At 57.1% G+C, this 24,383-nt stretch overlaps 12 protein-coding genes across 12 annotated transcripts; 6 read left to right on the forward strand and 6 right to left on the reverse strand.

Annotated features, from left to right (window-relative positions):
* Positions 1 to 182: 182 nt before the first annotated feature.
* DL89DRAFT_269331 (uncharacterized protein) lies at positions 183 to 535 on the forward strand. The gene has a single exon (XM_040888256.1). The coding sequence runs from the start codon at positions 208 to 210 to the stop codon at positions 499 to 501; it is 294 nt and encodes a 97-aa protein (XP_040741415.1). The 5' UTR covers positions 183 to 207; the 3' UTR covers positions 502 to 535.
* On the reverse strand, positions 511 to 1,875 carry DL89DRAFT_269332 (RNA methylase family protein). The gene is made up of 2 exons (XM_040888257.1): positions 656 to 1,875; positions 511 to 627 (listed from the first exon to the last, which is right to left on the reverse strand). The coding sequence occupies exons 1-2, from the start codon at positions 1,860 to 1,862 to the stop codon at positions 527 to 529; spliced, it is 1,308 nt and encodes a 435-aa protein (XP_040741416.1). The 5' UTR covers positions 1,863 to 1,875; the 3' UTR covers positions 511 to 526.
* A 189-nt stretch (positions 1,876 to 2,064) lies between these two features.
* Positions 2,065 to 5,473, forward strand: DL89DRAFT_324298 (DUF699-domain-containing protein). Its single transcript, XM_040891440.1, has 2 exons — positions 2,065 to 2,236; positions 2,326 to 5,473. The coding sequence occupies exons 1-2, from the start codon at positions 2,129 to 2,131 to the stop codon at positions 5,428 to 5,430; spliced, it is 3,213 nt and encodes a 1,070-aa protein (XP_040741417.1). The 5' UTR covers positions 2,065 to 2,128; the 3' UTR covers positions 5,431 to 5,473.
* DL89DRAFT_294688 (uncharacterized protein) lies at positions 5,467 to 6,237 on the reverse strand (the record flags this gene model as incomplete). Its single annotated transcript, XM_040890548.1, has 1 exon — positions 5,467 to 6,237. The coding sequence occupies one exon, from the start codon at positions 6,235 to 6,237 to the stop codon at positions 5,467 to 5,469; it is 771 nt and encodes a 256-aa protein (XP_040741418.1).
* Positions 6,238 to 6,443: 206 nt separating this feature from the next.
* On the reverse strand, positions 6,444 to 7,540 carry DL89DRAFT_46145 (uncharacterized protein). Its single transcript, XM_040891698.1, has one exon. The coding sequence runs from the start codon at positions 7,241 to 7,243 to the stop codon at positions 6,575 to 6,577; it is 669 nt and encodes a 222-aa protein (XP_040741419.1). The 5' UTR covers positions 7,244 to 7,540; the 3' UTR covers positions 6,444 to 6,574.
* Positions 7,541 to 8,616: 1,076 nt separating this feature from the next.
* DL89DRAFT_225605 (mannose-1-phosphate guanyltransferase) lies at positions 8,617 to 10,277 on the reverse strand (the record flags this gene model as incomplete). Its single annotated transcript, XM_040884764.1, has 3 exons — positions 8,617 to 9,579; positions 9,962 to 10,065; positions 10,253 to 10,277. The coding sequence occupies 3 exons, from the start codon at positions 10,275 to 10,277 to the stop codon at positions 8,617 to 8,619; spliced, it is 1,092 nt and encodes a 363-aa protein (XP_040741420.1).
* On the forward strand, positions 10,168 to 11,222 carry DL89DRAFT_46099 (uncharacterized protein). The gene has a single exon (XM_040891697.1). The coding sequence runs from the start codon at positions 10,385 to 10,387 to the stop codon at positions 10,949 to 10,951; it is 567 nt and encodes a 188-aa protein (XP_040741421.1). The 5' UTR covers positions 10,168 to 10,384; the 3' UTR covers positions 10,952 to 11,222.
* A 271-nt stretch (positions 11,223 to 11,493) lies between these two features.
* DL89DRAFT_294691 (uncharacterized protein) lies at positions 11,494 to 17,318 on the reverse strand (the record flags this gene model as incomplete). Its single annotated transcript, XM_040890549.1, has 16 exons — positions 11,494 to 12,138; positions 12,179 to 12,239; positions 12,300 to 12,556; positions 12,601 to 12,804; positions 12,869 to 13,303; positions 13,353 to 13,380; positions 13,424 to 13,691; positions 13,733 to 14,102; positions 14,152 to 14,293; positions 14,322 to 14,401; positions 14,486 to 14,547; positions 14,594 to 14,853; positions 14,886 to 15,155; positions 15,211 to 15,563; positions 15,601 to 15,909; positions 17,187 to 17,318. 16 exons carry the CDS (start codon positions 17,316 to 17,318, stop codon positions 11,494 to 11,496), a joined length of 3,876 nt encoding a protein of 1,291 aa, XP_040741422.1.
* A 498-nt stretch (positions 17,319 to 17,816) lies between these two features.
* DL89DRAFT_46327 (uncharacterized protein) lies at positions 17,817 to 18,552 on the forward strand. The gene has a single exon (XM_040891699.1). The coding sequence runs from the start codon at positions 18,048 to 18,050 to the stop codon at positions 18,492 to 18,494; it is 447 nt and encodes a 148-aa protein (XP_040741423.1). The 5' UTR covers positions 17,817 to 18,047; the 3' UTR covers positions 18,495 to 18,552.
* Positions 18,553 to 18,828: 276 nt separating this feature from the next.
* DL89DRAFT_211031 (acid protease) lies at positions 18,829 to 19,728 on the forward strand (the record flags this gene model as incomplete). Its single annotated transcript, XM_040884197.1, has 1 exon — positions 18,829 to 19,728. A coding segment is annotated over one exon (900 nt), but the record flags the coding sequence as incomplete, so codon positions are not given.
* Positions 19,729 to 19,878: 150 nt separating this feature from the next.
* On the forward strand, positions 19,879 to 20,451 carry DL89DRAFT_269338 (uncharacterized protein). Its single transcript, XM_040888258.1, is given in 6 exon segments — positions 19,879 to 20,020; positions 20,052 to 20,125; positions 20,166 to 20,191; positions 20,248 to 20,301; positions 20,321 to 20,381; positions 20,402 to 20,451. The coding sequence occupies 6 exon segments, from the start codon at positions 19,914 to 19,916 to the stop codon at positions 20,416 to 20,418; spliced, it is 339 nt and encodes a 112-aa protein (XP_040741425.1). The 5' UTR covers positions 19,879 to 19,913; the 3' UTR covers positions 20,419 to 20,451.
* An 87-nt stretch (positions 20,452 to 20,538) lies between these two features.
* On the reverse strand, positions 20,539 to 24,349 carry DL89DRAFT_269339 (uncharacterized protein; the record flags this gene model as incomplete). The annotated part of the gene is given in 10 exon segments (XM_040888259.1): positions 20,539 to 20,713; positions 20,793 to 21,176; positions 21,196 to 21,531; positions 21,569 to 22,347; positions 22,373 to 22,540; positions 22,944 to 23,051; positions 23,135 to 23,618; positions 23,644 to 23,658; positions 23,684 to 24,136; positions 24,335 to 24,349. The coding sequence occupies 10 exon segments, from the start codon at positions 24,347 to 24,349 to the stop codon at positions 20,681 to 20,683; spliced, it is 2,775 nt and encodes a 924-aa protein (XP_040741426.1). The 3' UTR covers positions 20,539 to 20,680.
* Between the last annotated feature and the right edge of the window lie 34 nt (positions 24,350 to 24,383).

Below are 24,383 nucleotides of genomic sequence, written 5' to 3' on the forward strand. Positions count from 1 at the left end.
AATTACTAATGAATACCAAGAAAATGGCCGAAATACATGTGCCTCAAATGGTCGACAGGCGGTAAGACCACAAAGCAGTCCGGATGTGGCCGATACGTGCTAATTATATGCCTGGTTTCAGGGTGCCACCATCGGGGCTCGTGGATAAAATGACAGCCAGCGGCCCGAGTCACTGCCGACCACACATCTGCGTATTCCCTCTCCACCATGAAGTACATTGCCCTCGTCTTTATCTTTGCGTCCACTATCGGTGCTCTGCCTTGCATTGGCCCTACCTGCCCGAGCACTCCCACGAGCAGACCGCTAATAAACCTTCGCATTGACGCCTCAGAAGACAGTAGAAAAGACGGCCTCCTGAACATCGACGCTTTGGACCGCTATGTTGTTGCCCGCGTTGGCGGTACGCCGCTGGCTCCTGAAGAGAAAGGCAAGCTCATCAATGCCGAGATCCTTGTGAGCTCAACCATAGCACCGCCACTCTGGGGTAACGCATTCCATTAGTTAACAACCGTTGAATAAATGTGTTTTATTTCGACGCCATGGGCTCAAATTTGCTAAAGTATCTGTCGCGGAAGCGCATATGAGCAGGTGCGTGCTCTGGGGCCGGCGTCGACTCGGTTGACTCGTCTATCTCGCGCACCTTCTCCATGGTAACGAGTCCTGCGGCTCCACCCGCCGAACGGCTGCTCCGAATTAGCCACCAGCCTGAACACCTCGTGCTGGGGGATATCCTTCGGATCGTACTCATCGGCGACGGTCGGCAGCCAGTACACAAGCCGTCCGCCGACCACCAGGTTCTCTGCGGCAAAGTTCAAAAGATCGGTAATAACCTCGGCCATCTCATAGGGCACGGTAGGCGGATAGTAGTTCTCGCGCTTGTAGTTCTCAACGCCGTCGATGATTCTGAAGCTGTTCTCGGCCACAGTGCCGTCCTTGCGGCCAAGGCGCTTGGCGCCAGCACGCACGCCATAGGGCGGATCGGTCACGATGGCGTCGAATTTGGCGCCCTTCCGCCACGGGTTGCGGCAAATATCAAAGACAAGCGTGTCGACGACCTTGTCGGCAAGGTTGTACTGCTTCAGGTTGGCACTGATGCCGTCGACGCCGCGCCGGAACCCGGCGGTGCCGCGGATCTGCCGCCCGTCAATGTCCGAGCCCATCGAGAGGGCGCCAAAGTGCGAGCATGTGAGCAGGAAGCTGCCAGTGCCTACAAACGGATCGTAGACCAAGGCACCGGGTCTTGCCAGCGCCTGGTTGGCCATGACCAGCGACAGCTCGGCGTCCATTGATGTGTTGCCCAGGTACTTGCGCTTCTTCAAATCGTACTTGCTGACCAGATCGCGGCTGCCGCTGGCGATAATGCGCCCGAACCAGATCTTCTTGGGCACCGCCGCCGCGTTCGTCTGTGTCGCTGACTCGCCATAGTCCTCGAGCACGGCGAATTCGACATCCGGATTGCGCATTTCGATCTTGCCCTCGAAGCCCAGGAAGCTGAACGACTCGATCACGGATATCTGCTCCTTGGTTGTCAGGGATTTGCCGAACCCGCCCACGGTGAACTTGAATGACGACTGGTTGTAGTCGGCCCAGCGCTCTGGTGTCTGCTTGACCTCGGCAAACAGCTCGTCATACGTTGTGCCGCTGCCCCAGTACTCGACAATCCTGCGCAAGAGAATCGCTCGCCGCACCAGCTTGGCCGCCAGCTCGTCTGAAGCCACCTCAATCACCAAGAACGGCGACATGGTATCGTAGGTCGACGGGTCATAGCTGATCTCGACGCCCTCAAGCGTTGCCAGTGACTCGAGCTCGGCTAGCCGGAAGTCCTCGTGGAAATGCGCAAATTGTACGATATACTTTGGCATGGTAGAAAATCAGAAAACGAAGAGTGCGCAAGGATACATTTTCCAATTTTTCTGTAAAATAGCTCTGATCTTGAAGCTAGAAATGGAATATTGGTCGTGATCGATCTAAGAATCTGGGGCAAAGATTAGTTTTCCTAAACTTTTTTTTTTTGTCGATGGTTCGAGCAGGCAAAGGCGGCAGAGCTTTTCATCCTGCTTTCTTGCACACTCACACCTTCATTCGCCTACCATTTCTTAAACCCAAAAAAAAGTATATATTACAAGGCATGGTTCGCAAGGCGGTAGACGCGCGTATTAACACGCTGATCAAGAACGGGGTTCAGCAGAACCACAGATCATTCTTTGTCCTCGTTGGCGACAAGGGCAAGGACCAGGTAAGAATGCAGAGGGCAAAGGCGCTTCAACGATGGCGGTTTCTGGGCGCCACACATACATGCTAACCCCAAGGCGTATGGCATAATAGGTGGTGAACCTACACTGGATGCTGTCGCAGGCACGGGTGACAGGACGGCCGTCGGTTCTGTGGTGCTACAAGAAGGAGCTCGGGTTCACGAGCCACCGCAAGAAGCGGGAGGCGAAGATCAAGCGGGACATCAAAAAGGGGATCCGCGAGGCGAACTCTGAGGATCCGTTCGAGATGTTCATTGCGCTGACAGACATCAGGTACACGTACTACAAGGAGTCGCACAAGATCCTGGGAAACACATACGGAATGTGCGTGCTGCAGGACTTTGAGGCACTGACGCCGAACATTCTGGCGCGGACGATCGAGACGGTGGAGGGCGGAGGCATTGTGGTGCTGCTGCTCAAGTCGATGAAGTCGCTGAAGCAGCTGTACACGATGACGATGGATGTGCATTCGCGGTACCGGACGGAGGCGCACGGAGACGTGGTTGCGCGGTTCAACGAGCGGTTCATCCTGTCGCTGGCAGACAACCGGTCGTGCGTGGTGCTGGACGACGAGCTGAACGTGCTGCCGATCTCGCTGGGCAAGAGCGTGAAGCCGGTGGCGCCCAAGAAGTCGAGCGTGCTGGAGCCGCGCCAGCAGGAGCTGGCGGATCTGAAGAAGTCGCTGGAGGACACGCAGCCGATCGGGGCGCTGGTGGGCAAGGCCAAGACGCTGGACCAGGCGAAGGCGATTATGACGTTTGTGGATGCGATCTCAGAGAAGTCGCTGCGCGCGACGGTGTCGCTGACGGCCGGGCGTGGACGCGGCAAGTCGGCGGCGCTGGGAATTGCGCTGGCCAGTGCGATTGCGTACGGGTACTCGAACATCTTTGTCACATCGCCGTCGCCGGAGAACCTGAAGACGCTGTTCCAGTTTGTGTTCAAGGGCTTTGATGCGCTGGGGTTCGAGGAGCACACGGACTATGACATTGTGCAGTCGACCAACCCAGAGTTCCGCGATGCGGTGGTGCGCGTCAATGTGTTCCGCAAGCACCGGCAGACAATCCAATACATCCAGCCGCAGGATGCGTTCACGCTGGCGCAGGCGGAGCTGGTGGTGATTGATGAGGCGGCAGCAATCCCGCTGCCGCTGGTCAAGAAGCTGATGGGGCCGTATCTGGTGTTTATGGCGTCGACCATCAACGGATACGAGGGCACAGGCCGGTCGCTGTCGCTGAAGCTGATCCAGCAGCTGCGCGAGCAGTCGCGTGGATTTGTATCCGGGGCGTCGGGCAGCGGGTCGGTCAGTGCAGGCGGGCGGACGCTGAAGGAGGTGGCGCTGGAGGAGCCGATCCGGTACAGCATGGGTGATGCGACCGAGCAGTGGCTCAACAAGCTGCTATGCCTGGACGCAACCGTGGTGCCCAAGACGCTGAGCGGCTGCCCGCACCCGTCAGAGTGCGAGCTGTACTGGGTTAACCGCGACTCGCTGTTCTCGTATCACCCGGTGTCTGAGGCGTTCCTGCAGCGGCTGATGGGGCTGTTTGTAGCGTCGCACTACAAGAACTCGCCAAACGACCTGCAGCTGATGAGCGATGCGCCAGCGCACCAGGTGTTTGTTTTGCTGCCGCCAATCGACCCAGCGGCGGCGACGCTGCCGGAGCCGCTGTGCGCCATCCAGGTGTGTCTGGAGGGCGAGATCTCGCGGCAGGCGATCATGAACACGCTGGGACGCGGCGAGCGCAACGACGGCGATTTGATCCCGTGGCTGGTGTCGCAGCAGTACCAGGACGAGGACTTTGCGGCGCTGTCGGGCGCGCGCGTGGTGCGGATTGCCACGCACCCGGACTACGCCAGTATGGGCTACGGCGGGCGGGCGCTGGAGCAGCTGCGCGACTTCTATGAGGGCAAGTTCCACTCGCTGCAGGAGCCCGACGCCGAGGGCATCCGCAGCTCGCTGGCAGACAGCGAGGAGGGCGGATTGCGGCGGATCACGGATTCGGAGCTTGATCAGGCGGATCTGCGCAAGGACGCCGTGGGCGTGCGCGACGCAAAGGCACTGCCGGCGCTGTTCATGCGGCTGGCAGAGAAGAAGCCCACGCGGCTGCACTGGCTGGGCGTCAGCTACGGGCTGACCGCCGGGCTGCACAAGTTCTGGAAGCGCGCGGGCTACGCGCCCGTGTATATGCGGCAGACCAGCAACGAGCTGACGGGCGAGTACACGTGCGTGATGCTCAACGAGCTCGCCACCGACGGACTGGCGGTGCGTGCCAAGCAGGACTGGCTGGATGCGTTTGCACGCGACTTCCACCGGCGCTTCGCCACGCTGCTGTCGTACTCCTTCAAGGACTTCACGGTTGTGCTGGCCATGAGCATCCTGGATGCCGCGCGGGCTGGGCGCAGTGCGCAGTCGCTGCAGGCCGACGCCAGCGTGCAGTTCACGCGCGATGACCTGGAGCGCGATTTCTCCGGCTACGACCTCAAGCGCCTGGAGTCGTATGCCAACAATATGCTGGACTACCATGTGATCCTTGACCTCCTGCCGACCATCGCGCAGCGCTACTTTGGCGCGCGCTACGGCTCCGGCGTGTCCTTGTCTGGCGTGCAGGCCTGCATTCTTCTGGGCATCGGCCTGCAGCACAAGTCAGTGGACGCAGTCGAGAAGGAGCTGAACCTGCCGTCGCGCCAGATCCTGGCGCTGTTCACCAAGATCCTGCGCAAGTTCTCCAACTTTTACCGCGACCTCGAGACCAAGGCGATTGAGGACGAGTTTGACCAGGAGCACGGCGAGGAGAAGCGCGGCGCCAAGCGGTCGCTGACGGATGACGCAGCGTGGGACCCAACCAAGCAGACGCTGGCCGAGGAGCTGGATGAGGCCGGCCGCGAGGTCTCGGAGGAGTTCAAGGAAAAGCAGCGCGAGCTGATCGACGCCATGGACATGTCGCAGTATGCGATTGGCGGCGAGGACAAGGACTGGGAGGCGGCCGAGGGTCAGATCCGCAAGGCAGCCAACAGCGGCAGCGTGCAGACGGTCGTCAGCGTCAAGAACATGGAGAGCTCCAAGCGCGCGCGCACCGAGAAGAAGGTCGCCGCGGGGCTAGCCAAGTCCGAGGAAGCGCACCAGCGCAAGGCTGCCGCCCGCAAGCCCACCAAGGTCAGCAAGAAGACCAAGCGCACCTAATTTTTTTCTTTTATTACAGTCTCCATTCAAACCTTCCTATTTCTTCTTGGACCACGGGAACATGCGGCTGCGCAGCATCGACGACATGCCGGTGCTGGCGTTCAGGGCCTCGGAGATCAGCGCGTCCTGCAGCGCCGACTCAGTGATCGAGCTGTCCGACAGATCGCTGAACGACCCCAGCGACGACGCCTTTTCCTCCGACGGCTCCTCCGCCAGCTGCACCTCGGCGACATTCGGGTCTGCCGGCCCGCCCACCGACCGCATCCGCACACTAGCAGCCGGCGCCGTTTTCATCGAGTGGTCCTCGGGCTGCCCAATGCTCCGGTCCTCCTCAGGCGTCCTGGTGCTCAGTCCGACGGCCGGCGACGGCGTCCGCGTGCCCAAGGACTCGACGCTACGCAGCCCGGCATCCGCCAATGGCTCCTCGGGCGCATCGGGCGTCCCGGGGCTCCTGCTGGCCTGTTCGGCCGCCGCCCGCGCGCTCATCTGCACTTCGCTGTCTTCCAATTTCAGGCTGCGCCCCGTGTGCCGCTCGAATAGCATTGCCGCCGCCGCAAGCACCTTATGTAGCGGTACGTTGAGGTCGTGGGCGAGCAGACCCCAGTCAAATGTCACTTCGTCCTCTTCGATTTCCGCCAGAATCTCCAATGGCCGGCCTTGCGGCGCCGTAAGCAGGTACCGCCAGACTTGCTCGTCCAAGGGCGTAGGTGCAGGTGCTACAAGCGTGGGCTGTGGGAATGCCTCGGGGCGCTTGAAGGGGAACCGGAATATTATGTTGACCGGACGGTCTGCCGAACCTGTGTCCATCAGGGGCGTGGCTGCGGTATTGATGTAGAAAAAGTGCCAGGGTCTGAGAGTGGGCTGAGAAGTAGGCTGATGCATATTTTGCGACAGAGTGCTGCAGCTGTTTATTCTTTGTCGGTAATGCGAGTATAAAATGGGCACGCGACATGGCGAACGCTTGCTACGCTTGGCTATACGCTGAGGCTGTATATCTATGAGCGCCAAGACCGCATTGCAGGCGGCTTCCTGCCCCTAGTTCTTTACGAGTTTTATGTGGTACTCCGCCATATATTCCACAGCTGCCATCGACCATTGACAGCGCTGGCAGTATCTAAAACTAGCCTGCAGCACACGCGGGTGTTCAAATAAGATCATCAAGGAACGCCTCCAGCTCATCCGCCGCTGGCTTCTTCGGCGGAGTGGGCAGCACCGCCGGCTTCTTCACCGGCTGAGGTCTGAACGCCGGCCTCACTGCTGGCTGTGCTGCCGGCCTCACCGTCATCAACTTGCTGGTCTGCAATGTCGCCGGCACCCGCCTCTCCACCCGCGCCTCCACCGGCATCCCGACCGATTCCTCGACCTGGGGCATCTCCGTCCACTCATCAATCCCCAGCAGCCCATGCAGGTCCTGCCATTCCGCCGCATCCCTGCTTAGCATCTCCCATGGCACCTCCACCAGCTTCTCCCACACATGGCTCTCCGGCAACTCCACTGTCTCGGACTGCAGCTGAAAGTACACAGCCGATTGTTCTGCTGCCAGCCCGTCCGATTTGTCCTGCATGTATTTGAGAAAGTCTGCGATGTCCTGTTCGTCCTGTGCGTCGCTGGGCACGTCGCTGGGGTCGGCGTATCGCCAGGAGTTGTCCTGCATGTTTCGTCGCGAGAACTGCTTGCGGTCAACTGATGGTGAGGTGCTTGGATGGTCGGCTGGGCGCGACTTGCCGTGGCGCTCCCGGTGCGTCTGCGCCGCCTCCTTGTGCGTCGCCTGATACCGGCGACTAGCCTTCTGTTTGTGCAAGTCTGGACGCATCTTTCAGAGAATAGCAATCGAAACACTATATCTTTTTTTTTTTTTAAATTGTTTATCGTATATTCATAATAGGAACTGGAAGATTCAGAGATATGGAACAGATAAGAAAAATAACGTCACTGGCTCTCCGTGAACATAGACACCAGAAGGCCAATAAGCAACGCCAATGTGGCTGTTGCGCACGCGCCCACCATCGTCCGCGACACCGGGAACCGGCCCTTGGTCATCAGCAACTGCGAGTGGAAGTACCGGTACAGGCCCAGCACCACAAACACCATTCCGAGCACCACAAAACACACCCCCAGGATCTTCCCCTCCACCGGGTCTTGCTCGCTGCTCGCCTGCGCCTCGCCCTCGCCCCCCAGGTCTATCGATACCCGGTACAGCTGCCGTATCGCTACCCCGACCGTCACCAGCGAGAGCGATGTGCGGATCCACGCCAGGTATGTACGCTCATTTGCTACAGGAAGATTCGTGGGATTTTTGCTGCTCAGTCTGGGAACTTTTTTCTGATGAGGTTCAGCGCATAACCCCCCTATCTCTCCACCCCCTTTTCCCTGGCATGCACGAATGGTGCAACACGCAGGCTATGGCGCCATCTCTGTGCACGCCGATAGGGCTTTGGTGGAATGAGGCAATGCACGCTAATGTATGTTCGGCTCGCTCTGTCACCATTTGTGGGCCATATCTCGCATCATCCGGTTTATCGCCCTTCCAGGGTTCAAAATACTGTATCCTCAACACTGTACCGGCATCTTACCTAAGTGATCGCGGGCAACACTACCCTTGTTCTCCAGTTTTAGAGACAGTAAATCCAACAAGCCAGACATTGTATGAGTGCACTAGAAAATAAAAGAGCCAGAAAATAAATAGGTTGGAGAGAAGCAAAAGAGATTAGGAAGGAAAGGAGCAGCTTTTTTGCCTCGCCTCGGAGTTTCGGTACTCCCGCCGCACATAAAATTCTAGTTTGATTACAGCATTGCGCTTTCGGCGACCTTCACAGAGAACACAGGAAGGTTCGTCCCTCGCAGGCAGCAAGTGACTTGACTCAGCGAACCAATTGCCTGCCGCAGATTGCCATCCACCCCACATTGTGGATTTGGGTTTCCTGAGCCAAGACAAACCCCCGCCCGCCACCAGCTCACCTTTAATGCCTCAGGCAGAAAGCCACTTGGCCGTGGCACCACGACGCGAGTGAGAAGTGCTTATTGACAGCCAGCCTTGTACGCAATAGCCGCGTATGTGGGTGGCGCAAACAAATCGACGCACAGATGTTTGGTTTTGTTGAAGGTTGATGCTATTTTGTGAAGGAAAAAAGTTAGGGAAAGCGATAAAGAAGAGGCATATGTGAACAGGGAATTAATCTCCACCCTTTACATGACAATTCCAGGCTCGCACACATTCGAGCTGATGGACTTGTGGGGCAGTACCGAGGCACCGTTGACGTACACCTCGTCGGCGACATGCACATCGTCGCCAAGCACAGTGACGCCGTCAAGACGCGACCAGCGCCCGACGCTCGAGTGCCAGCCGACAATGCTGTTCTTCACCCACGCGTAGTCCTTGACCTGGACGCCGTCCATCAGCACGCAGCGCTGCAGGCACACGCCGTCGCCGACCGTGACATTCGGTCCGATGGTGACGTTGGGCCCGATCTTGCACCCCTTGCCGATCTTGGCCGACTCGTGCACCAGCACGTTGCCGCCGCACACATACGGCTCCGACGCCGGCACCAGCATGTGCGGCGCCTTCTTGGCCACCGACGACAGATACAGGCACGTACCCGTCAAAAAGTCCTTCGGCTGGCCCACATCCATCCAGAAGCCCTCCAGGTCAAACGTGTGCAGCTGCATGTCGCGCGCCATTGCCGGGAAGATCTCCTTCTCAATCGACGTCGGGCGCAGCTCGATGCGGTCCAGGATGCTCGGGCTGAAAATGTAGATGCCTGCGTTGATGCGGTTGCCCACATACTCGACGGGCTTCTCGACGAACCGGTCGATCTTTGTGTTGTTCGGCTGCGTCACAATCACACCGTACTTGGACGGCTCCTCGACCTTGGTCGCCAGGATCGTGCCCTCGTTGCCGTGCGCCAGGTGGAAGTCGCGCATGTCCTCGAACGGATAGTCGCATGTGACGTCGGCGTTCAGCACAAAGAACGGCGAGTCGTCCTTGCCCAGGATCTCGCACGCCAGAGCCAGAGGCCCGGCCGTGCCCAGCGGCTCGGTCTCGACGGAGAAGGTGATGGTGATGCCAAACTTCTCCTCGTACTTCTTGAGGACCGCAACCATGACCTCGGGCTTGTAGTTGACAGCCAGGACGACGTCAGTGACGCCAGCCTACAGCAAGAACAAAAACGGAAAAGCGCAATAGAAAACATGCGATGCAGTTAGCGAGCGTGTCGATCATTCCACTGCCTCTTTTCAACTTCCGATCCCAGAGCCGAGTGCGAAAATGGAATCCTGGGCTGATCCCCATTCGCGATGGGCCTTGAGCTGCTGTGCTGTTGCTGCAGCATCAAGAATCGCTCAAAAAAAGCAAAACATAAACAACGCAGAAATCAATCTGGAAGCGGACCAGGGGGCACAGATTCCTCAACCCAAGAATCAGCCATTGACCCAGACCATGTGCGCATTACCGGCTGTGGAGACCGGCTGCACGAGTCCAGAGCTACCCCCTGCACCCAATGCATCGGTCTGGCGGCAGGACCAGCTTGCTTACCTTGACCAGGGCCTCGATCTGGTGCAGAATCATCGGCTTGTTCGCAAAGTCGACGAGCGGCTTGGGAACAGTGAGGGTGAGAGGGCGCAGACGGGTACCGAAGCCTACAGCACGCGTTTTGCGGCGACAAGAGGAATGCAATCTGCTTAGCTGGACGATGATATGGCTTGCGCAGCGCAGCTATGCTATGCTATGCTATGCTGTGCTATGCTGTGCTGCTATGCAGACAGGAAGTGAGGAGTGCTTGTGCGCGTCTCCCTGTTTGGCTGCACAGCCAATGCAGAAACTTACCACCGACGAGAATAAGAGCCTTCATGGTTTGGATATGTGTCTGTGCGTATGTGTGTTAAAGAGGGGAGAGGAGGGAGGGGCGAAGCGCGAAAGCGTGGGGTGTAGCTAGCAAACAAAAAAGCGAGAGCGGTTATGAAAAGACAGGAAGTGGGAGAAAAAGCAATTGACGATACTCAAGGAGGAAAGAAAGCAGAGCCTGTCCCTGGGCCATGCCGCTGTCTATTTAACCTCCATCAGGCACCAGGCCGGCTGTTGCTGCGTTCACTGCCGGCAAGAAGAAAGTGGAGCAGCCAATTAAGCCTGGCAAGTAGGAAACGCGCTGTGCCCCTCTCGCACTCGCCGGGCTGCAATCCTCCAAGGTATCTCTCTTTCCTCGTCGTTACGTGGGCCAATCGCTTCTACCCACGCCCGCCAATCCGCGCAATGATGGCAGAGGCCAAAAATAAACATCTATCTAGGCCGACAGAATTGCCCTGGCCCCGCACCAACAGCAACCTGTTCGGCGGCGACTGGAGGGGAGCCAAAATAGCCCACTGGCAGTTCTATTTTTCGCTCACTAGCTGGCGGCATCAGGGGCACGCATCTTTAGGCACACTCATTTATTTTTGTGGGGTGATGCCAGCCGTCCTGCGTGTCACAATGCTGGGGCGCTTGTGGAGCACACTGGTCGTGTATGAGTGGTGGTGCCAGTTCACCTAGCGGCTAGCAGCTAATTATTGCCTAAATTGGGGCCCAAACAAAGGTGGTGGTGAGACCGCATGGTCAGAATGGGCTGCTCGTTGCACACGGACCAAGACCGTCTTGCCGCTCTAGCCCTCCCCCTGATGTCCCGTAGCACGGAGGACCCCACGGCAATGATGTCGCTCTACCGCTGGCTCTGTCACCGTCGCCTCCTCAGGCTACATGTCACCGTCGCCTCCTCAGCTACATGTCACCGTCGCCTCCTCAGCTTTATGTCACGGATCGCCTGAACGTGCTTTCTGTGTCATCCGACCACTAGCACAATCGGCGGCATGTATGCACGCTGGCGCCCACGCACTGGTGTCATGTTGACTCTTGCAGCCAATTTATGCAGCCGGGAAATTGAGCATCGCTTTAGCTTGCACGCACACACAATACCTGAGTATGTTCTCCAGTGTAGCGATTTATTCTGCAAATACACCTGCGTGCACACATACCGCCAATTTCGCCAGTGCTTGTCGCCGCTGAGGCCTGTGTCAGTCCGCCTGCAATTGCTGGGCTCAGTCCAGGATGTCCTCGTTCGCCAGCTGCTCTAAAACATCTGCGCTGAGGCTGACGTCGCTCGTGAACGACTCATTGGCCACATCGCTCGGCACGCTGTCGTTTCGTGAACGATCGCCGTTGCTGATACTGTTGTTGTTTTTGTCCATCGGAGCAAGCTCGTCAATCACAGCTAGCGAGCTGGCCATCATCTTCCGAAACAGCTTGCGCTGCTCCCTATAAGCCTCCGGCGAATCCAAGCCCACAGTCGCACATGCACACGCGCTCCAGTCGATGCGCCCACAGCCAGCCGAGGACTGCTGCGATGATGTCGGCGCATGCCACGCGACGGATTTGTCACGCATACTGGACGACGTGTCGTTGGGGTTGAATCCAGAGCACCGGGCCTCAGTTACTCCGTAGTGTGCCTTGAGGAACTCGCGTAGCATGAACAGAATTGTAATGCTGACGCTGGTCTCCGTTGCCGCCCGCCACTGCGTCGAGTCGCAGTTCACCCCCTCGCTTCCCTCGGTCTCAAACAACTGGAACACCGTGAGCCCGGTCCCGGCAATGACTGAGCTGATTTGGTACGCAACCAGCAGCACCTCGTCCAGGTACTTAAAGTCCAGCGCCGAGATGTTCTCGGCCACAAAGCGCACAAGGTGCTGGTTTGGCACACTGCTGCTCGCCACTGCGTCATCGGACACTGCCATCAACATCGCCGATATTGACAAGCATAGTCAAAAAGTCGTTAGCGCCGGGTGCGCTTTGAGCGCTGCATCGTGTACAGCGGCTTGCAAATACGCCACAGGGTCGCTGGACCGACTCCATGGGCTCGACAGCGTCGTTGTAGCCAGACACATACTGCGGCCCGTCGCGCACCTGCGACTGGTACTCAAACGCCTTGCGCACTCCCTCTAGGTCGCGTGAGTGGATAAACGATGCGTGCTTGCCGGCCAGGTCTTGGTGCAGCTTCAGCGACTTGTTCCGGATATGTGCATCACTGTCGGTGCTCAGCGCAATCAGTGCTGGCACACACATGAGCGGATGCGCCAGCCCCTGCTCAAGCACCAGCGAAATGACCTCGAAACCGGCAGCCCGGAGCAGCGGTGCATTTCGCAACAAACGTAGCGTCGAATGATCCGCTCCAGGTATGTCTGCATCAGCGAGGCACCAACGCCAGCCTCGCCCATGTCGTCCGTGTTGCCGACCAGGGCGCGGGCATCGACCTTTTTCTTCTTCTTGCCCTTGCCCTTGCCCTCCTTGGCCTTTTGCACATACCGCTGGGCATCGTCGCGAAGGAACTCCAGAAAGTTGCGCATCACTTGCAGCTTGTGGTTCACGTTGCTACCAGCAAACACTCGGTTGACCACATCCCGGCCTGCCGCCGACAACGCCTAGCTGCGGCCGCTTGATGTACAACTGTCCCAGCATCTGGATCGCCGCGAGCTGCACTGTCGCTGGGAGCCCGGTGCTGCAAAGAACAGCAGCAGGACTGCTCATAAACTCTGGGATCATCATGCCCCTGGCCAGCAGAGCTAGCTCCTTGAACTGCGTCTCGAGCTCCGTGCGATGCTTGTCGAAATCAAAGTGCCGGCACAAGAGCCCGGCCAAGATCATGAACCGCATCGCGTTCTTGGGCGACTGCATCGCCGCCGCCCCGCTCTCAATCAGCCGCCTCTCGCGATACAGCTGCAATACGCATGACCGGAACAGCTTGATGATCCTGCTGTAGTCGCGTGTCAACTTCTCCACTATCATACACAGGCATGGCACCGCTTCAACCAGAATACTCTGCGGACTCGACGACAGCAGCGCAATAAGGTCGCTCTCCAGCGTGCTCCAAGAACTGCGGACTTGGGTGAGGAATCGTCAGCACCGAGTTCTGGAAGATGTGCAGCGCGTTGCTCAGCATCTCTTCCTCCAGATGGGCTGGTCATCTTCAGATACGCGCTGAGCATCTCGGCACGCGCTCCAACCGCCTCGGGTGCAATCCCGCTGAGCGCCGATAGGAACCGCAGACACGCGCTTGTCGAAAACACACTGGCCGACTCTGTCTCCTCAGATCTCAGCAGCTGCTCAAATAGAGCGTCGATGACGCACCGTGCCACAAACATCGCCGCATCTGCCTCGGCCTTGGACACATCCTTGGTAACATGCTCAAAAAGCGTGCCCATCAGATCCGACAGCTCGCGGGTCCGCGTCGCCTCCATCACACCTGTCATGACGCGCACCCGTCTTCATCATTTGCCGTTGGACCTCCTGGCGCCAGAGAGTTGAATATGTTGGCAGATGACCCTAGGGATGCCTGGTCATCAGTGATTGCATCTGCGTCGTTGTATGAGAACCACAGCTCCTGCAGTGTCTTCATTGCAAATTCGCGAATTGTGCGCTCCTCGTCGTTGGTCCGCTGTAGCACCCGCACTCCAATATCAACCAGGCGCGTCTGGTCGTCTGATGCAAGGTAGATGTCGCGCAGGATGCGCATCACACGCTTACGCACGCTTGTGCCCTTGTCGAGCGCGCGCACGCTGATGAACTCATAGTACTGGCTGGTCAGCTCGGGATTCTGCGCAACGTGCTTGCCGATTAGATCGATTGCTGCCTCGCGCACCAGCGACGAGTTGTCCTGCAGCCGATGGTTGATGGCAAATTTGACATTAGGGCTGGTACAGGACCGACGGCCGATGCGATGCAACATGGTTCAGTGCACGCAGTGCCTTCGACCGTACTGTGACCAGACTCGATCCAAGCGACATCGCCATCCTCGATACAATCATGTCAAAGCTGCGGTACAGTGGCAGAGAGGCAAATATTGCCCTGGCTGCGTCTGCCTGCCTTGGCATACGAAACATGGCTCGGCATCGCCTTGGTTGACCGGTGGGTGATCTTGGTGTACTCCTTCAGACACTCCTCGACCACCTTGCGCTTATCAGCACCAAACCCAGGACTTGGGATTTAGCGCTTCTTTGCGTCACCATCCTCGTAGTCGGAGTCAGAGTCATCGTCGACATGCATCCCGCCGTCTCCATCGCCGACGCTATCGCCGTCGCTGTCACTATCGGTCATGTCAGCTGCATCATCTCCTGCAAATCGGCTAGATCGAGTATCCGGCTGGACACACGGTAGGCGATTCCTCCATGCCCTCGCCGCCAGCGTCGCCGCTGCTGCTGCGTTTGCGCTGGCGGCTCTTGATGATGGCCGCGATCAGTGTTGTAGCCCATCCACCAATATAAAGGGGAATCGCGCCAGTAGTCTCATCGCTCAGCGCCTTGGATTGCAGGTATTCGAGCAATAGTGTTGTTGTTGATGCGAAGGTGTTGATAGCTTCCAGCTGACGAACTCGCAACGACAGGCGCCAGAGTCCCCAGCCCTCCGTCCTTGGCGCTGATTTCGCACTCCCGCTGAGCACGCGCGATGTGAGCTGCAATCTGGGCCTAGTCCATCCAGCGCCAGGCTCTTCATTGCAAAGTCGGACTTCTCCTCGTCAAGGACGTCGATCAGATGCATGGAGTAGATGCGGATCACCAGCTCCGATGCAGGCCATTGTGGATGGCCGAGCAGCGTGACACAGTCATCGATGAAAGACTCGAGCAGGTTACGGTAGTCTGCCTCGTTGAGCGCTGGCTTATTGTCGCGTCTGATGCAGCGGCCGATCAGATACCGGATCGCAAAGTCTGTGCTTGCCGCAGCAGCCTCTGTCGACTTGCAGTGCTTGTTCCAGCAGAATCCGGTACTCTTTGGTCGGCAGCGTGCCACCCTCAAACCCAGCAGTCAGGTCATCTGGCGGTTGGGCCGTGCCCTGCAGGAGCTTCAACAGCAGAATGCTAATAAACTGGACAGATTTGCCGCTGGCAATACGGTAGCTACCCTGGGACCGCTTCTGGGCTGGCAGCCGGATAAGCGACCCAAGGATCTCCTCCAGGATCCACGACCGCTGCTCGATGTGCTTTTCAAAAATGTGCCGCAGCAGCATCTGGGCCGAGCGACGGATAGACTCAAGCAGGTTCTTATCGAAGCTAGTCCCTGCCAACTCGCTGGTCGTGAACATGGCGGTGATGGAGGCAAAGACGAGCGAAATTACGTCCTGCTCGGCTAGCAGCAGCTGGATCCAGGGCAGAGGCGACCGGGTCGTGCGTCGCCAGAATGAGACCAAAGAAAGCATGAAGGTGGTTCTTCAGCGGCTTTCCCTTCTCAGAAACCAGTACAACCAGGGAGTTCGATGGCGGGAGGTCGAACAGAGGGATCGCACAGTTGAGCAAGCACTCCTTGAAGAAGGCGGCCGCCGAGTGCAGCGAGTCCTCTGTGTATGCGCCTTTTGCCGCCTTCCCGGATGCGATGATGTTAATGGTAAGACTGGCAGCCTCGAGACCAAGAGACGAAATGGAAATAGCCAGCTCAAGCTCCGTGCAAAAGTTGTCGGAAAGCCTAGCTGCCTTGCTGCAATGTAGACCCGCTTTTGATCATGTCAGCCAAGCCCATGCTGTCGGCTACCTCTATTGCCTTGCAAAGCAAACGAATAAGGCGGCCAATTCTGTCTTCGGGCATAAACTGCCGTAGCTGCTCTGCCGAGCATCGGAGCAAGCAGCACTTTTAGCCGCCCAATGGCACGCTTACTGATAATGAGGCTGTCTCCGCTGATACGCTGAATGCGACAAAACATTGACAGATCCGTGCTGCTATTATCGTCAAGTGCATCGTCCTCCTGGAATAGCCTGGACAGGTAATCATCGAGGTTTTCTACACAGACTGGAACGGCTTCCTCAGGCTTAGCAGCCATTTCTGAGGCAACACTAGCTACAGTGTCGCTGGGCAACTGCTGGTCTGGGGCCACTTGCTCGTCGGCTACATGTTTCTCGACATTGTCATCGACAGTGCAACGGCGATGCTAGCCCCACGTGCTTTATGCCATGCTTGCTAATCGCTTCCTCCTGGTGCTTCGGCTGGTGCTGGTGAATGTGCAGATCCATTAGCTGAACTGAGATCCGATCTCGACCGTTTGTTTTCCTCCATGACGACATCGGACGTCACCTAAACCACGCTTCACCGCCACCGGATCACCGGTGGGCTTCGGCGGTATATCGATAACAATGTCGACAGCACTGCCCTGATGACCGTTGACTACAGGAGCAAAGCGGACTGGCATGCTATTAAGACACTAGACAGAAGAATGCAGGCTCTGAGGCGGAATGGCAAGCAGAAAGAAAGATACGTTACCTGGATCCGATGGCACCGGCTTTTCCGTTTTATTCGATTTGCGTATATACGAAAACAACTTCGTATAGCAGTCGTCTGCCGTCACAATCTTTGCCTCTGTAGCTACATGGCGCGTATATCAGTGCTCAGTCCCGCTTCCCTGCAGAATCCGTTGTGTTAGCATACGTGCAATCCAGCAAGCTCACCTTGCGCAGACGGCATGGCGCCTGGAAGCCGCCGAGTTAAATCAACTAAGGTTTCTTCCAAACGCCGTGTCCATTTCCGGAGCCCTCGACACGCCTGGATCAACCCATTGGCGAAGCTGGCTACATGTAGAAGACAGAGTCAGCAACTAATCCCGCACTCCCTTTCCACTCCTTTACAGTTGGTTCTGATCGTAGGCTTACATGGTCTGAAACTCGGGGCTGTTTACTGTATCTTGATAGAGTGCAAGCAAGCTGTTGCACAGTGGGGACGAGTCTATTAGGCTCATTCGCTGCATTTCGGTCGTCAGCACCAGTTCGTCGCTCAGGTACCCGCGGTGCTGGGTCTGCTGGCCAACCTTGACCGGGGCGACGCTGGATACCGGCCAGCGCCGGATGCACGTCTTTGTGCTGGCAGGAGTTTCGTCGGTGGGACCCAAGAGCATAGCTGCTGTGCTGGTTAGGTACACTTTTTTAATGGTGCGTCAGTCAATTGAGGCAGAGGTGAATTTGAGAATGGAGGAAGAAGCTTTTGTGGCGAAGCATGAGCAAGCTAAAGTGACTCGCGCGCATTTTGGCGGCTCAAATCCAACACTGCTGCGCTAAAGATTCGGCTCGGCTCGGTCGAGATATCCGCAGCTCGCTGTCTCCCCCTGACCAGATATTGGGATACCTTACCGGTCCGTGGTCGTATATGTACTGTTAGCCCCAGCTCCTAGTATCTTCAACCTTTTTCGATACTCCTGAGCCACCGAGACGGCATTTGTCCCACCGCATTTTTACTCTTCCCCGCCATCATTCACTTGCATCTCCACGCAAGCATTCTCAGAACCTCCATCATGGAGAACTGCTGACAGCAGTGCTCGGAATGACGTCTTAAATCCCTCACGGTCTGAGCCCCCTTTCGCTCGACCAAACATTTGCATTTTGTCTCTCTCCCCTTGCTATCCTATACTTGATACTTGTTTTAAATTTTAAGCCGTTTTCTAGTGTTATTGTCATCCAGATGTCACTGAAGCTGCTAGCGGCCGCACTAGCCTTCTGGCTGAGCGTCGTGGCCATCACCCCGCTGGCGGTTCCAACACGCAACGCTCTGTCTTCTCGCGCCAAAACCCTACCGACAACAATGAAGCCTGTCGACGATAAAGATGCTTTGCTTTTCATGACACAAGGCGATGACAACGAACTCGATCTTCACCATGCATCTAGAGAAACGATTGGCCCGACATTTTATGACACCGATCCAGCCAAACGTGCACTGCGTGAGCTTGTATTCGAATCGGTCAAGCATAATATGGAGAAGGCTGTATTCCCGCACGGCATGCCCAGAGCTCACATCCGGTATGGGCCAGCGGCTGGATCGACGCGCACACTGCAAAATACAAAGCAGCTGCATGCTACCACCAGCAGGGATGTCGGATGAGTCAGTCGTCACTGAACTCGATACTACAATGACGGAGACTGTCAGGGAGGTCGGCAATGGGAAGTCTGATGAGCCCTCGTCGATAGTGCTCTCTGAAATTGTCGACGAGTCCACGACGGTCACTGTTACTGAAACACCTACAGAGTCGTCGCCAACAGATCCTTCGGCCACAGATGAGGACACGGCAATCTGCCACTGACTCGGAATCGACCTCCACAGGTACTGACGCACTCACAGACATCACCTCGTCAACTACGGCGCCTGGTGCATCCCAATACAAACCAGACGATCCTACTGAGACCCCGTCAGGAACGGCTACCGATGGCTTGTCATCCTCCTCGACTGGTGCCCCAAACCCAACTGCCTCCGCACTCGCCACAGTAACCGAGAAACTGCGCAACATTCTCTCCTCGCTCTCTTCCGCATCGGCTGCCAAACCTACACCAAAGGTGATAACGATTCAGCTGCATTCCTCGCAGGTCAATATCAACGATACTAGCAACCAGTCGTCAGGCGTCCGCGGATTCCAGAGCTACTTTGGCGAGCTGACTGTCGGCACGCCTCCCCAGAAATTCAATGTTGTGTTCGACACTGGGAGTTCGGACTTTTGGATCCCCTCAATTAGCTGCGACTCGGTAGCCTGCAACACGCACAACCGTTTCGATAACGACAAGTCTTTGTCTTTTGTGACCTCGCACGTACCGTTCTCGTTGACCTACGGCACCGGTGGACTGATGGGCCAGGTCGGTGTCGACACGGTGCAGCTGGGTGGCACTAATGTCTCGGCAATGCACGTCGGCATGGCTACGCATATGGGGCACTTCTTCCGCTCGACGCCCTTTGATGGCGTGTTCGGGCTCGGGTTCCCCAAGCTCTCACGCATACAAGCTGACCCACCGTTCTACACCATGGTCCAGCAGGGGCTGTTGGAGAAGCCCATGTTCTCATTCTGGATCCGTGTTGGCCGCAATGGCTCCCCGGCGGGAGGAGAGCTCGTCTTGGGCGGAGTCAACCCAAAGCGGTTCGACGGGAAAACACGCACCATTCCTATCGTCCGCAAGATGTACTGGGAAGTTGAGCTGAGCGGACTGCTGGTCGACGAGTACTCGCTACCGAACCTCTCCACCCAGACCGCAGTCATCGACACAGGCACTGCCCTCATGGTTCTGCCTGCGAACGATGCTGACATTGTTAACCAGTATCTTGGCGCCATACCGCTGTTCAACCAGTACGGGCTGTATGGCATTGATTGCCATCGGGCGCGCAAGCCGACAGTCAAGTTTGGGTTCGCCGGCGAGACTTTTGCAATCGAGCCTGAGCACTACATAATCCCTGTCGGCAGAGGCAGATGCGTGACGGCATTTGCAGCTAGCATGGACACGACGCTGGACAAATGGGTTATTGGCGATGCATTCTTGCGTGCCTGGCACACAGGCATTCGATATTGAGCACTTTACTATTCAGCTGACACCCGCCATCCAGAAGGAGGTTGATGATAACGACGATGATGACGAGCCGTCGACTGATAACAGGTTCGCCGAGAGTCTTCAGCGCAACATGCGGACCGCCGATCCGCTCAGACGCTTCCCTGAGGAGACAATGGGCACAGGACGGGCAGATGTCGCCAATAAAATACGACGGCAACCAGCTCGGAAGCATATTCGGTGACGACGAGTCAAGGCCATCACCTACTAATACTGCCGACGATGATGACGAGGCGAATACGTCTTCAACGAAGACCAAATGTCCTGGAGAGCCTGATGAAATGGCTCAACTACAACAATGGTGCCAACACCAGCATCCCACCGTTCCCGCCTGACGCTACCACCAGTAAATCTTACCGACGATGGCAGCAACAGCGACAATGAAGAGGCAGACACTACATCCGAATCACTTGTCTGAGCAAGATGCAGAAGCGGCTATAGAGACACATATCGAGCCAGCTTCTGCAGGAAAAGAGCCCGCGCAGTACTGTCACCCGGACGCATACGGCGCCAAAGCAGGATGTGTCCAGCGGCAGTCCAGGAGACAGACGAGTATGGTCTGCCGCTGACAAGCTCAACAGCATTACCACCATCACGACAGCGTAGAAGCCTCATGCCTCAGCCTCCGCTTCAAAGTAGCCTGCTAGCTTCCCCATTCCTCTAGTTCCCGATATGATACTTCCAAATCTATTTAGCAAACGCTTCCATCGGATGTATCTTGCAAGGCCCTTTTCTATGCAATATACAACGAACTATCGCCATACCATGTCTCATATGCCACTACATACTCTGCTAATACATGTCATTTGCAGAGAGCTCAGAGATATGCCCTTGGGAGGATTGGTATTCCTTTGCGATATTGCAAAAGCAGTTTATGCAAAAGGAAGTTGCAGTGTAATATTTACAGCGACTGATAATCTGCACGCGTCCACCACTGGCGTACCCAGTACGCCGACGCACCGACCAAGCCCGAACCCATGCCCAGACCAGTGACCCAGACAGCAGCATCCCACATACGCCTTCTTCCACCCACCAGGTGCGAGTAGGTCCTTGGGCGGCAGCTTCAGCGCACTGTCCAGTTCAAACACCGCGCCAGATCGGCCATATCCGGCTCTTACTATGGTCGCATAGGAAATGAATGGGATCCCACCAGGCGATTGATAGAACGGTATGCCGTCCAGCTGCAGCGAAAACCGGTCGGTTGCAAACTCATAAGCACGCAGTTTAGCGCCCTCGAGCAAGGTCACATACGTCTTGCGATCGGACAGAGTCAGGTCGCTGGCAGGCAGTCGCTCGCCGGGCTCTCGGTGGATGTCGGTAACAGGGATCACATGCAAGCGCACCAGCATCTCCAGGTACTGCTCTATGTCCTTGTTGGTCGAGTTGCGCCACGGATTCTCCGGTGTCGTCTAGCACGTGGCGGTCCTCCTCCTGGTCTCGACGAACCATCTCGCGGTATGCTGCATTCTCACGCCACGCCTTGTCTGAGGCAACCAGCAGCGAGTATCCAACAACTGGCTTACTGTCGCCATCACTGCTCTTGGTACTGTCATTCCCTGGCACACTCGGTGCTGGTGGGGGAGCCTCCAGGACGTGCGTCAGGTTGAACCGCTCCAAGAGCGACAGGAACACGTGCGCCTTCATTCCCCGCAGGAGCTTCGATGAAGTTATGTCGACATTGGGCGGCATGATCAGGCCGCGCTCCAGCACATGGGCCACACCGGTCCGCAGAAGCATATCGGGCTCAGAGATCTGTAAGCTCGTTGAATCAGCAACGCTCCGATAGCACATGGTGCTTTGTGCTCTTTTTCAGCGCCTGCGGATCCTGGATCTGCTCTGCCGCGACAAAGATGCCCTTGGGCGTGCGGTACAAGCCAACAGAGTTGCCGTTCAGCGTCTTGACCGTCAGCATATCGGCGCTGAGATCGCTGTGCATAGGGATCTCATCGCTGTACACGGGCTTTGTCAGGATATGCGACTTCACGATACGGCTCAAGTCCGAGCGTGCATCGGCATCTTCGGGCAGGCTCAGATACGACCACACGAGGCCCAGGGAAATGAACGCCTCCAGTACTGGCGCCAGCACCGTGATGCCCTGCTCCCGCTGAATCTCGCTGGCAGTCTGAGACGCGCCCATCGCGGCCACAAATAACGACAGGTCCAGATCCTGTATCAGGGCATTGACGAGGTTTGGTGGTGTGGGCATCGGCGACGACAGAAGGTAGATGGTCGTGTTGCCGACCACCACGGGCTCTGTCAGGATGTTGTCGGCGCCGTTGAACGACACGTGGCGTGCGGTCCCGTGCGGCCGGTCAACAAACGCCTTGACCACCTGCGGCTTCCCCTGCGTCCATTCGCTGGCCAGTAGCGTGCGCACCAGCGGCGTCTCTGCCAGTTCGGCTACGTTGTACTGTCCATCGACGATATGGTACTGCGCCCACTCGCGCCGCCGGTTGTGTGGGGCTCGCCACTCGGCGATAGGGCCGGCAGTCGGATCAAGGTCGTACTCGTTTTGCGCGGCTTCCACCAGCATGTCGTCGCCGTCATCCAGGTCAGCGCCAAAGGCGTCTTCCATAGCACGGTTCGTTGGCACCAGCAAGGGTCAGCTTGCGGTCGGGCTCGGAGCCGTCAATGTACGAAAGCAGCCCGGCGTCCTTGAGCTCGCGCACAAACAGCGTTGCATTCAGGCCAATCAGCATCTTCTGCGGGGTAAATGCAAGCCCGGACGGCCGCTGCACGCTCTCAACGCCATGCACGATACCTAGGGTGGCAGGCAGGGCGAAAGCAGGCGCCCAGAGGATTTTGTAGAGGGGTATGAGCATTAGTGGGGGTATCCTGAATAGAGATATAGTGGAGCAATGGGATATATGGGGCAGGCGTGCGTAATAATAAATAAATGAAGGGTGAGGGGGCGAAAGGGGGGAAGAAGCAGTCAGCCAAAGGCAGGTAGTGCACTATCGCTGCCGTAGTCGCTACCTCATGTGATGTGCCTGGCTGCAAATGCATCGCTTAAGAATGGAGCAGGATCGATGGAATGGCCATCAATAAAAGTAGAAAATTGCACCCGGGCGCAATTTGCGTCCCCCGCCGCTCCCCGTCCAGACCCGGGAATCATGGACGGACTCGAGAATTGCTGCAATGGTCTCCGATGAATGGCAACCTACCGTTTCTGGCAATGATGTCTGCTTTGCTGATGCGCAGTCCGTTGACAGTTCCGCTCAGCCCAGCATCGACAGTCACCGTATGCTCTGTGCCCTCGACAAACCCGGCCACTACAGGAAGACAGTGGTGTTCAGCTGCCACGTGAGGATTGGCAAATCCCGCGCTTTGACATGCACACAAGCAGATGGCTTACCTTTGTGCTCGCCCTCGCCCAGCCGGGCCAGACTGACCGGCTCCTTGGTGACAAACTGGCTTGCCACCAGCCGCGTGTCCCTCAGTGCAAGCGCTACTTCATCCTTGTCATCCTTGGCAAACTCGGCGCCGTGTATCAGGTACGCGCGCTCGGCAAACCCAAACTCGTCTCTAAACGCCTGGTCTGTGAAAGCCCACACCGTGCGCATGCGATTGGCTTCCATCTCGTCCCTCTTGCGCTGCGGCTCGCTGTCCAGCACATACGACCAACCGGCTGCCGCAACCAGCTTCTCGACAAAGTCGTAGTCGCCATAGCCCGCGCGCTCTGTGGGTGCTGCCTGATTATCCGCCACGTTCGCGCGCAGCACCCCCTGAATGGTGGGCGGCAGAGTCAGCAGGCCGTCAATTGCAAAAACATTTCCTGCACTGCAAGACATGTTGGTCTTGAGCACAGACACGCCGTTCACCTCCACATGCCGTCCATCCTGCACTGCGTGTCTTGAGCATGACTCCATATTGGTGCTCCTTTGGTGTCGTTGCCTTCGCCCACTCCGTTTCTTGGCGGATCAAGGCCGGAAATGTGCGTGAGCCTGCTGAACGACTCCCAAACCATATCCCCACCCACCAAGTCCGTCCAGTTGACTGGCCTGTCCCCAATCAGATGGTACCATGCCTGAAAGTCCGATACACCACGGTACACGTTCCCTGTCACCGTCGTTGTGTCGTGCTCCTTGCGATACCGCCTCAGTGCCTCGTTTGTCGGCACAAGCAGTGTTGCGTTCCGGATGCGGTTGAGCGGTATCACCATCCGCAGTCGCTGGACTGTGTGCAGAAACTCGCTGAACCGCGCGTCTGACGAGAGCAGGTCCACGAACGTTGTAGTCCGTGTGCCAGCGATGCTGTCGTCGGGTCCCTTCTTTCCACCAAACGGCCAGGCTGCTGCGGCGCTCTGCACCAGAGCTATTGCCACCACCAGCCAGCCCAGGACAAACGACCATGTCCACTGTCGCAGGTGCATTTGAAAGGATAAATGTCTATGTATATGAAGAGGATAAAATGTGTAGAGGTAAATAGAATTCAAGGTGTTGTTGGAAAAAAAGAAGCGCTGGAAACGCAGTCCCCCTCTACTACGAACGTCACCTGCTCCGAGCGCTGTGGGGAAGAATACCATTGGCCATACTAGTTGGCCATAAGCTTACACGTCCTGGCAGTGCATCATGGCAGAGCACGTTTTTTGGGCCAATTTTTTC

This window comes from Linderina pennispora, assembly GCF_002104995.1.
Source record: "Linderina pennispora strain ATCC 12442 chromosome Unknown DL89scaffold_12, whole genome shotgun sequence".
NCBI classification, from domain to species: Eukaryota; Fungi; Kickxellomycota; class Kickxellomycetes; order Kickxellales; family Kickxellaceae; genus Linderina; species Linderina pennispora.

Excerpts from the sequence above, each read along its gene's own strand:
- DL89DRAFT_269331 (XM_040888256.1), top strand. The coding sequence starts at position 208 with ATGAAGTACATTGCCCTCGTCTTTATCTTTGCGTCCACTATCGGTGCT.
- DL89DRAFT_269332 (XM_040888257.1), bottom strand. The coding sequence starts at position 1,862 with ATGCCAAAGTATATCGTACAATTTGCGCATTTCCACGAGGACTTCCGG. Across the intron at positions 628-655 it reads CGGGTGGAGCCGCAGGACTC|ACGAGTCAACCGAGTCGACG; the intron begins GTTACCATGGAG and ends TGCGCGAGATAG.
- DL89DRAFT_324298 (XM_040891440.1), top strand. The coding sequence starts at position 2,129 with ATGGTTCGCAAGGCGGTAGACGCGCGTATTAACACGCTGATCAAGAAC. Across the intron at positions 2,237-2,325 it reads GCGACAAGGGCAAGGACCAG|GTGGTGAACCTACACTGGAT; the intron begins GTAAGAATGCAG and ends ATGGCATAATAG.
- DL89DRAFT_46145 (XM_040891698.1), bottom strand. The coding sequence starts at position 7,243 with ATGCGTCCAGACTTGCACAAACAGAAGGCTAGTCGCCGGTATCAGGCG.
- DL89DRAFT_46099 (XM_040891697.1), top strand. The coding sequence starts at position 10,385 with ATGAAAAGACAGGAAGTGGGAGAAAAAGCAATTGACGATACTCAAGGA.
- DL89DRAFT_46327 (XM_040891699.1), top strand. The coding sequence starts at position 18,048 with ATGACAACGAACTCGATCTTCACCATGCATCTAGAGAAACGATTGGCC.
- DL89DRAFT_269338 (XM_040888258.1), top strand. The coding sequence starts at position 19,914 with ATGTCGCCAATAAAATACGACGGCAACCAGCTCGGAAGCATATTCGGT. Across the intron at positions 20,021-20,051 it reads GATGATGACGAGGCGAATAC|CCTGATGAAATGGCTCAACT; the intron begins GTCTTCAACGAA and ends TGTCCTGGAGAG. Across the intron at positions 20,126-20,165 it reads CCCGCCTGACGCTACCACCA|AGGCAGACACTACATCCGAA; the intron begins GTAAATCTTACC and ends GCGACAATGAAG.